This window comes from Pyrus communis, chromosome 8 (assembly GCF_963583255.1).
Source record: "Pyrus communis chromosome 8, drPyrComm1.1, whole genome shotgun sequence".
Lineage (NCBI taxonomy): Eukaryota > Viridiplantae > Streptophyta > Magnoliopsida > Rosales > Rosaceae > Pyrus > Pyrus communis.
In genome coordinates this window covers 23569933-23580146 of record NC_084810.1, presented here as the reverse complement: position 1 = coordinate 23580146, position 10214 = coordinate 23569933, and the positions used below count along the sequence as shown (strand labels likewise).

Below are 10214 nucleotides of genomic sequence, written 5' to 3'. Positions count from 1 at the left end.
TTCACTAGTCGAGACGTCATCTTTCACGAAACTACTTTCCCTTATGCCGTTTCTCACCCTCCTATCCCATCCTCTTCGCCTACCCTACCCATCCCACCCCCTTTGGACTTTACATATAACCCACCCCTTCCTGCCCCGACGCCTCACCCTCCTCCACCTTCCTCCCCTTCCACGCCTCCCACAGATTCCCTTGCTGCCCCATTACCCATTCCTCCCCATACCCCTGCCTTCTCGGCATCCCCTCCTCCCCCCCCCCCCCCCCGCTACTTCTTTACCTTTCACCCTTTTACCCACGGACATCCCTACCCCCCCACTACCTACCAATCCTCCCCTTCCCCGCACCTCTTCCCGTGCCCATAAACCTCCATCCTATTTAAAAGACTACGTTTGCTCGCAGGTGATTCTGCCATCCCACCCATCTTCGACTTCGCAACCCGGTTCTACACAAGGTACGCGATATCCACTTTGTAATTTTCTCTCTTATCACCGTTACTCTCCCAGGCATTTTTCTTACATTAACTCTGTCAGTCGGACTGTGGAGCCTTCCTCCTTTGCCGAGGCTGCCACTGACCCCAATTGGCAACGTGCTATGACTGAGGAGCTTCAAGCTTTACATGCTAATGGTACTTGGACTTTAACTTCCTTGCCCCCTGGCAAAATTCCCATTGGTTGTAAGTGGGTGTACAAACTCAAGCACAATTCCGACGGCTCTATTGACCGCTACAAAGCTCGTTTGGTTGCTAAAGGCTTCACTCAGGCTGAAGGTATTGATTATCATGACACTTTTTCTCCTACTGCTAAGATGATTACGGTGCGTTGTCTTCTTGCTCTTGCTGCTAGTCAGTCTTGGTCTCTTCATCAGCTTGATGTTAATAATGCTTTCTTACATGGTGACTTACATGAAGAAATCTATATGTCTCCTCCTCCTGGTCTTCGGCGACAGGGGGAGAATCTTGTGTGTCGCCTTCACAAGTCACTTTATGGTCTTAAGCAGGCTTCTTGCCAATGGTTTGCCAAATTCACTAGTGCCATCATTTCTGTCGGTTTTCAACAATCCAAAGCTGACTATTCATTGTTCACTAAAAAGTCTGGTATTTCTTTCACAGCTTTGCTCATTTATGTGGATGATATTGTGATTACAGGCAATGATGCTAGTGCCATTAATTCTCTGAAGTCTTTTCTCCGTGATCATTTTCGGATAAAAGACCTTGGTGATTTAAAATATTTTTTGGGTATTGAGGTTTCTCGTTCCAAACAAGGGATTTATATTTCTCAACGCAAGTATGCATTAGAGATTCTCAAGGACTATGGTTTTTTGGGAGCACGACCCATTGCTTTTCCTATGGATGACACAAAATTATCTGATAAAGGAGAACTTCTCAAGGATCCTGAAAAGTATCGACGATTAGTAGGTCGGTTAATATATCTCACTATCACTCGACCGTATATCACCTATTCTGTGCATGTTCTAAGCCGTTTTATGCACGAGCCAAGGATATCTCATATGGATGCTGCGCTTCGTATTGTTCGTTATTTGAAGGCTACTCCAAGTCAAGGTTTATTAGTTCGTAAGGACAACTAGACCAAGTTAACTGCGTTTTGTGATTCTGATTGGGCAGGTTGCCCTATCACTCGCCGTTCGACTACTGGGTATTGTGTATTCTTGGGCGGTTCTTTGATTTCTTGGCGGACGAAAGGACAGAAAACCGTTTCGCTCTCTTCAGCAGAGGCGAAATATAGGGCCATGGCAGGTGCTTGTTGCGAGATAGTTTGGCTTCGTTTTTTGTTGAAGGATTTGAACATTCCTTTGGATGGTCCTTCCATTTTATTTTGTGATAATCAAGCAGCGTTACATATAGCTGCCAATCCTGTTTTTCATGAACGAACTCGTCACATTGAGATGGATTGTCACTTTATACGAGATAAGATTGTAGATGGCACAATAGAGACCAAGCATGTGGGTACGGCATAACAGTTGGCAGACTTGTTTACCAAACCTCTTGGGAAAGAAAAGTTTTCGAGTATGTTACGCAAGTTGGGAGTTCTTGACATCCACTCTCCAACTTGAGGGGGAGTGTTAGACAAATAAGGAATATAGTTGGAGTCCTTGTGTAATTGTATATAATATTATTAGTGGAAGAATAAGCCGTCCTACCTTGTCCTACCTACACACTAGCCGTCCTACAGCCGTCCTACCTTGTCCTACCTACACACTAGGACGGCTACCTTGTCCTCTACAGCCGTCCTACCTTGTCCTACCTACACACTAGGACGACTACCTTGTCCTACCTACACATTTGTATCATGTATATATATCCTTGTAATCTTGTAGAGAAATAATGAAAAAATTAAGCATTCTCTTCCATAAGCATTCTCTTCCATTTGCATTCTCTTCCATTTTTCCACATTCACGTATCAATAACAAATATATTTTTTAGCCTACATACCTTTTTCTACAAGATTCACCCTCAAAATTTGTTATTCCTTTCATCCAAGGAGAGTAAACAGCAGCATCAAGGCAAATCTTTTTGGGAATAAGAGCAAAGAATCTTGCATTGTAGAGAGCAAACGGGAAAACAAAGGTGTCCACTGTCTATATAAACTAGCAAAGAAGACAAGCAATTGCACAACCATCCTGCATTAGTTTCTTCTTCATATATACTTTCCTACGCAGCCAACTTTTTCTTCTTCCCGACCCTCAACCGATTTCTAAGTTTCTAACCCTGAACATGGCCGATACACTTGTTTCCACACTACTAGACAAGTTGGCTTCAACAACTTATCAATACGTAGCGGACGAGGTGAAAATCGTTCTGAACGTTAAGAAAGAAGTTGAAGAATTCGCCTGGAATCTCAAAGCTATTGAATCTATTCTTGAGGATACAGAGCGAAGGCAATTGAAGGAGGCCAACGTGCAAAACTGGTTGGACAATCTGAAGGAAATATCGTACCAGATGGTGGACGTGCTGGATGAGTGGAACACGGACATCCTGAGACAACAAGTTGAGAAACAAGAAGGAGAAGGTGCAACTCATATTGCTCCTCAGAGGAAGGTAAGTTTCGCTATCTTCACTCGTAGTTTTTGTCTTGGCCAAGTCGAGAAGGTTATTATTCGTCGTGAATTTGCTCTCAAGATTAAGGATTTAAATGTGAGGTTAGCTGGGATATATAAGCAAAGAAAAATGTATAATTTTCAACTCGCTAAAAAAGTCATTCAAAAACAGCAAACTTCGTCTTTTGTCGATATATCTGAGATATATGGTCGAGAAAAGGAAAAAGATAGTTTGATAAGGAAGTTGGTGAGTGATACGAGTGAAGAAGGGAGGGGGCTCCTCATCATCCCTATTGTAGGGATGAGAGGTATGGGAAAGACAACTTTGGCTCAGTTAGCCTATAATGATGCCAAAGTTAAAGCTCATTTTGAAAAGAGAGTATGGGTTTGTGTGTCAGAGCCTTTTGATGAGATAAAGATTGCCAAGGCAATTAGTGATGACACCTCCTCAAGTTTAAAAGAGTTGGATCATGTCTTAGAATATATGTCTAGATCTATTAAGGGGGTAAAGTTTCTACTTGTGTTGGATGATGTGTGGACCGAAGATCGTAAAAAGTGGGATCAATTAAAGCTTCCATTGATGCAAAATGGAGCTAAGGGCAGTAAAATACTGGTAACTACCCGAAAACTAAATGTTGCTAGTATGATGAGAACAACATCTCACATGATTAATCTTGCCGAGTTGAGCGAACAAAATTGTTTGTCAATCTTCAATCACATGGCATTTTCTGATAGAGAAGTAGGCGAGTCTGAGGTGTTTGGAGACATCAGTAGGGAAATTGTAAAAAAGTGCAAGGGTTTGCCACTTGTTGCAAAGACACTAGGTAGTATGATGCGGAATAAGAGAACAAGGAGTGAATGGTTGGACGTTCTGAATAGTAGAATATGGGATTGGGAAGAAGTGGAGCAAGAAGTTTTCCAGCCATTGTTTCTAAGTTATTACGATTTGGCACCAAGAAATAGATGTTGCCTTTTATATTGTGCTATTTTCCCAAAAGATTATGAGTTGAGTAGGGATGTGTTGATTAATCTTTGGATGGCACAAGATTATCTTAATTCTAGGGAGAATAAAGATAAAGGAAAAATTGGTCATGTTGTTTTTGATAATTTAGCTGCGCGGTCTTTTTTTCAAGATTTTGAGAAAGACCTTTACACTGGTGCAGTAATAAGTTGCAAATGCATGACATTGTACATGACTTTTTGCAATTTATCACCAAGAAGGAATGTTTGATTACTGAGGCTGGGGGTGCAAACGAAAAAATAGAGTTATTGGGCAGTAAGGTTCACCATTTGACCTTAATGTCTATAGCTGATAGTCAAGCTGTACTTTCTATCACTTCTGGCAATTGCAAAAATCTGCGCACTCTCATAACAATTCACTCAAGGGTTGATACGGTGTAAGGTAGTTTTATTTCAAAATTGAAAAGTCTTAGGACGATAAAGTTGCGTTTGTCTTATACGTCCGTCGAAGAACTCCCAGAAGAGATTGGTGAATTAGTACATTTGAGACATATTGATTTGTCTGAGAGTGAAAATTTGAAGAAATTATCAGACACCATTTGTGGTTTATACAATTTGTATACCTTGGATCTGCGGGGATGCACATCACTGAATAAATTGCCTGATAACATGAGAAAGTTGATTAGCTTAAAGCATCTTTACGTTGGGGGGTGCCGCTCGTTGGAGTACTTGCCAAAAGGGATAGGGAGATTAACAAGTTTGCAGACACTAGACGTGTGTCCTCTGTTTTCTGTCGACAACGACGAAGCATTTCAAGTTGGGGATTTGGGAAACTTGAACCAGCTCCGGGGCAGTCTCCAAATAAGAATTTTGGGGAAGGTGAAAGATGTGAGTGAAGCACAGTTGAGGGACAACAAGCAACTTTTTCATCTCAAACTTGATTTTGGAAAAGTGGTCTACGAGGCTGGAGACTGCAGTGTACGAATAATGAATGTCTTCCGACCGCACGTTGATCTGGAATATTTAGATATTAATTGGAATTACAATGATGTGTATTTTGGCTCGACCTTCCCTAATTGGCTGATGTCTTTAAACAAGCTGCGATTCCTTATTCTGTCGGGGAACAAGGGTTGTCAAGTTTTGCCTCCTCTTGGGAAATTGCCTTTCCTTGAAGAACTGTACGTAGGGAGGATGTTGGGTGTAAAAAAGGTTGGTGGCGAGTTTTTGGGAGTAGGAGACGATGATCAAACATCTTCTTCATTCAAATCATCCTCATCAATATTGTTCCCAAAATTGAAGCGACTCCAATTTCACAGACTGGCGTCTTGCAAGGACTGGGAAGGCGTGAAAGGGGGGAACGTGGATCGTGAAATTACAATCATGCCATGCCTTTCTTCTTTATACATAATTCAGTGCTTTGATCTAGAAACACTGCCGGGCTTCTTATGGAAAACACCATTGCAGAATCTTATCATTTCTTCGTGTTCGCAACTTGCCGGACGTTGCAAAAAAGGACAGTGGCCCAAGATTTTTGAAATCCCAAACGTCGAGATTGATAATTTCTAGTATTCTAATGTAGAAATTGTAGTGATTTTATTTTATTTTTTTACTTCGTTTGGATAATGTACAAATGCAATTAATTTAAGGTGTAAAGTGTAAAGTGCAAAAAAAAAAAAAAAAAAGATCATGGATGTTTATTGTTTTGGGCCTTTCTATAAGAAAAATATCCACGCGGTCCAATTCAACTTGATCACCAACAACAATCGGCTGGAAATAACTGAAGAGCTCTCGACAGCTGAAAGCAAAGGGACACAGGAGGGAGGATGTCGAAGCAGGGTGAGGTCGTATGCGTCACCGGTGGAAGCGGCTGCATTGGATCGTGGCTCGTCCGTCTCCTCCTCCACCGTGATTACACCGTCCACGCCACCGTCAAGGATCTCAGTAAATTTCCTCTGTCTTTTCACTTTATCTACACAACTGCCACAATGTCATTCGTTTGATTTCAATTCCATTCGCTTTCAGTCTAAATTGAATAAACGCCGTCATTTTCTGTATTGCAGAGGACGAAGGCGAGACGAAGCATCTAGAAGCGTTAGTAGAGGGAGCAGAGTCGCGCCTCCGTCTCTTCCAGATTGACCTCCTCGACTACAACTCCATACTCGCCGCCGTCAATGGCTGCTCCGGCGTCTTCCACCTCGCCTCTCCCTGCATCGTCGATCAAGTCCACGACCCCGAGGTTCGCACGAGTACACATTATCAGATTCCTTCTAATTTTGATTATGTTTGATTAATTATGCGTAATTTTGAAAGCGTGGTGCTTTTTTTGTTTAATCTGCAGAAGGAGCTTCTGGACCCGGCGATCAAAGGAACGCTCAATGTTCTGACGGCGGCGAAGCACGCTGGGGTCAGCCGTGTGGTGCTGACGTCATCCATTTCCGCCATCACTCCCAGCCGAAGCTGGCCGTCTGATAAGGTCAAGGGTGAGGATTGCTGGACAGACATTGACTACTGCAAGCAGAAGGGAGTGAGTTACTCCAATGCCTAGTTGTGTTTTGAAAAACCGCTGTTTATTGTCTGTCTAATGTCCGCATTCTATTTTCTTATTGAAAGTTTGTAACTTTCGGTATGCTTTTCCCCTGCTTGTATTGTATCTTTCATCTTTGATTATTAATTCTTCATTTTTAACTACTTGAAGTTATCACAATTGGGGACTGTAATGCTGATTGTGTTTGGTGTTTGGCTAGTTGTGGTATCCATTATCAAAAACGCTGGCGGAGAAAGCTGCGTGGGAATTTGCCAAGGAGAAGGGGCTGGATGTGGTTGTGGTGAATCCAGGCACGGTGATGGGCCCTGTTATCTCGCCCAGGCTCAATGCTAGCATGTTGATGCTCGTTCGCCTTCTTGAGGGTACTTTGCTCTGCAAATTTGTATTAGAATATCCTCTAGGACTGCCCTCTTAAGTTATTTGAATACTCCACTAGCGGTTAATGTTCTCTTGCCTGATAGTATGCTATGTAATGTTGTGAAATTTGCACTCGAATCACAAATTTAGACGAAGTTTGATCTTTAATTGACAGTTTGTACGATGATATAACATCTAAATGGCAAGAGAACATTTCCCACTTATTATGTATGAGGCTGCGGTTGGTTGATGAACTAAAAATTAGGTATTTTATTTCTCTTAAGACATTTATGCTAAAGAAAGATTGAGTTTGATACCTGAGCACTTGGAAGATTTCTTCCTTCATAACAGTCGAGATTGCTGATTGTTTTCCAGTTAGTCCCTAATCTTGGAGAAGGTATATTATGTGTGCATGCATGTGTGTGATCATAAAGGAACTCTTCTACACCTCTTTTTCTGGCACACGTTTCTTTAAGTTCTAAGGATTTTTTATAAAGTTTGTTTGGATTCCTCCTTCGGGAGGACTGAGAAAAGGGATGAGGCCCTAGAAACACCATGTATAAAGTAAGATTTGAGTTGTTCAATCTTTGTTGCAGGTTGCACTGAAACATATGAGGACTTCTTTATGGGATCTGTGCATTTTAAAGATGTAGCTCAAGCGCACATTTTAGTGTATGAGAACAAATCAGCAGCAGGTAGGCACTTGTGTGTGGAAGCTATATCACATTATGGTGACTTTGTGGCAAAGGTTGCTGAACTTTACCCTGAGTACAAGGTTCCCAGGTAATTTTGGCCCGCAAAATGCATTTGCAAATGAAATTGTGTGCATATCTTATGTTTTAGATGTTTGGTTTCCTGATAAGTGAATGTGTCATCCCTTTTCAGAAGCACAACTTAAAATATACTCTGTCTTGATTTTGTACCGAGGTTTCTTAGAGACACTGAACTCTTCTACGGCTGGAGGACTACGGTTTTTTGTTTCTTTTTTTCCTCCCATCACTTGTTTGATATTCGTGACCAAAATAGCGAATTGAAATCTGTTTTTTCCTGTAAAAGAGTTTCATGCGGGTATAGATGTACATATATCGTCTTTCTTTGGTCTAATTCAGAATCCCTTCCAAATGTTGATTTCCTAGTTTTTCAACCTTTTGGTGCATTGTTGCTTGCCTTGGCAGAATTTTAAAAAATTTTCAGGTGGTGTGAGTGCCTGATTTTGAAAATGATCGATCTAATATGTTTGCCTTTGTGTAGTTTGCCAAAGGACACCCAACCGGGCTTGCTGAGGGAAAAGAACGGAGCGAAGAAGCTAATGAACATGGGTTTAGAATTCATTCCCATGGATCAAATTATCAAGGATGGTGTTGAGAGCCTAAAGAGCAAGGGATTTATTTCATAAATAAAACTGCAGGGATATGAAACTTATCAGGGATCTAGGTATGTATTGTACTAGTAGCGAGGATACGTAACCTGAATGGTTGTTTCAACTCCTTTGAATATTCCTTGTTCTGTGAGGAAAATAATATTAATATGAGTGTACGATAAGTTTACCTTAAAGTTCACACCTTAATCGGTGTAGCTGTAAGTTAGAATATCAGTGCATTGTTGGACTGGAACGCTATGTGGTGGCTAACCAGTTCCACGTAAGTCCGCCTACAGTCTACGTCAAATTCTTTGTATAACGAGAGAATTTCTCTTGATTTTCACCTCACCGAAAGTTAAAAGGACTAATAGCAAGTAATTACTAACATGGCTAGTACTGTGGAAGCAAAAGCAGCAGCAACAGCTCCTCCATCTTCGGTGTTTGATATAATGCGCCACCTTGGCGGGGACGTTAGCAAAGTTGATTCCAATCTTCTCGAGAAAATCCTACCAGATTAAATGTACGGTCGAGCAGTTGAGGTGCGTAGAGAAGAGTACCAGAGGCAGAGATTTGAGTCCAGTCACCGATTAAGTTGTGGCGGAATTTCTACATGGAGGAGTTCGGTGCTTCAAGGGCTTATCAGGCGGTCAAAAACACCAAGAAGTCGAATGCCGCATTCAAATGGAAGGAGCTCTACAAGACAAAGCTGGAGGACGTCAACAAGAAAGAAAAGAAGGCAGCTGAGAGGTTGAAGTCGGTATCAAATGGAAGCTGCTAGGAAACAAAGCCGGCGAGTTGTTGTTTGCACGGAGGCAGAGGTTCCGTCATCATCAAGGACCAGCAAAAGAAGTGGAAACAGAAGCAGAAACACCTTGGGGTTGGCAGCGAAAATGTATCCGTCCGAAAAAAAGGAAAGCTTGAACATGAAGAAAGCAAAGAGTTACAGTTCCAAGAAAGATTCGACAACATTCAAGCGAAGCACCATCGTTTCTGAAGATTACGCTCCAAATTCCGACTACCACAAAACAGGCAACAGCAGAGCTTGCTTGATAGCCTAGAGGCCTTTTTAGTTTTGATAAAATGCAGTCCCTCTTCTGACAATGTTCTATTTAAATTCAAGGCATTTGTAATTTTATCAAAAAACTGCGTAACCTGAGATGTAGGAATGAGAGGAACACGGATAAATGTTTTCTGAGTCTTTGACACAACTGACAAATGGTGTCATTAAAAGATTTAATATCTTTAAACATTACTTTAAAGAATTATACACTGCCTATAGTCTCGTGGATAGCGAGTTCAAAACTTATTTATTCCTCCAGCCTCTGGTGCAAAAACTAATTTCTTGTGTTGTTGTAGCTGGTCTGCAAGTAGCCTGTGTTGGTTGTGCCGGATTAGTTGCATTTCCGGTGCCGATAGAGAAGTTTTTGGATAGACATGATTGAATTTAGCGCTTTGGCTATGTTCTCCCAGTTTTGTACGCTTAAGTTAGACAATTTAGTAAATACAAAACCAATGATCTTGTATTATGTATTTTGGTTCACTACAGTTCAGATTTCTGATAATTTGAAAGCGGACAACAGCAGGGCCTTTCTTTTAACTCCACTCGAGAAAGACATTCAGATTCGGGGAAGAAGGTTTACGTTCTGAAAAATGAGCTTGCTTGCTGACACTGCCACCATAGATTCATCCCTCAAAATTTGTTATTCCTTTCATCCAAGGAGAGTAAGCAGCAGCATCAAGGCAAATATTTTTTGTAATAAGTCACCTTATATTCCCATCTTTCTTTTTATGATTAAAAGCAAAGCAAATAACTAGGTAGAACAAAACCAGCAGCAGCATCAACGCAAATCTTTTTGGTAATAAGAGCAAAGAATCTTGCATTATTTAAGCAAACGGGAAACCAAAGGTGTCCACTGTCTATACAAACTAGCAAAGAAGAA

General features: G+C 41.3%; 2 protein-coding genes and 1 pseudogene across 3 annotated transcripts; all 3 read left to right on the top strand.

The window, feature by feature from the left end:
- The first annotated feature begins 2729 nt into the window (after positions 1-2729).
- On the top strand, positions 2730-5578 carry LOC137741404 (putative disease resistance protein RGA3; annotated as a pseudogene).
- Positions 5579-5747: 169 nt separating this feature from the next.
- LOC137741461 (cinnamoyl-CoA reductase CAD2-like) lies at positions 5748-9470 on the top strand. 2 transcript variants are annotated; one of them, XM_068481167.1, is made up of 7 exons: positions 5748-5953; positions 6073-6248; positions 6351-6536; positions 6757-6919; positions 7511-7697; positions 8166-8348; positions 8669-9470. In XM_068481167.1, the coding sequence occupies exons 1-6, from the start codon at positions 5836-5838 to the stop codon at positions 8308-8310; spliced, it is 975 nt and encodes a 324-aa protein (XP_068337268.1). In that variant the 5' UTR covers positions 5748-5835; the 3' UTR covers positions 8311-8348; positions 8669-9470. The 2 variants fall into 2 exon arrangements, with proteins under 2 accessions (XP_068337268.1, XP_068337267.1); XM_068481166.1 differs by lacking the exon at positions 8669-9470 and having other exon boundaries at positions 8166-8505.
- On the top strand, positions 8885-9332 carry LOC137743176 (uncharacterized). The gene is made up of 2 exons (XM_068483067.1): positions 8885-9031; positions 9087-9332. Exons 1-2 carry the CDS (start codon positions 8885-8887, stop codon positions 9330-9332), a joined length of 393 nt encoding a protein of 130 aa, XP_068339168.1.
- Positions 9471-10214: the final 744 nt, after the last annotated feature.

Excerpts from the sequence above, each read along its gene's own strand:
- LOC137741461 (XM_068481167.1), top strand. The coding sequence starts at position 5,836 with ATGTCGAAGCAGGGTGAGGTCGTATGCGTCACCGGTGGAAGCGGCTGC. Across the intron at positions 6,249-6,350 it reads ATCAAGTCCACGACCCCGAG|AAGGAGCTTCTGGACCCGGC; the intron begins GTTCGCACGAGT and ends TTTAATCTGCAG. Across the intron at positions 7,698-8,165 it reads CCTGAGTACAAGGTTCCCAG|TTTGCCAAAGGACACCCAAC; the intron begins GTAATTTTGGCC and ends GCCTTTGTGTAG.
- LOC137743176 (XM_068483067.1), top strand. The coding sequence starts at position 8,885 with ATGGAGGAGTTCGGTGCTTCAAGGGCTTATCAGGCGGTCAAAAACACC. Across the intron at positions 9,032-9,086 it reads CAGCTGAGAGGTTGAAGTCG|GCAGAGGTTCCGTCATCATC; the intron begins GTATCAAATGGA and ends GTTTGCACGGAG.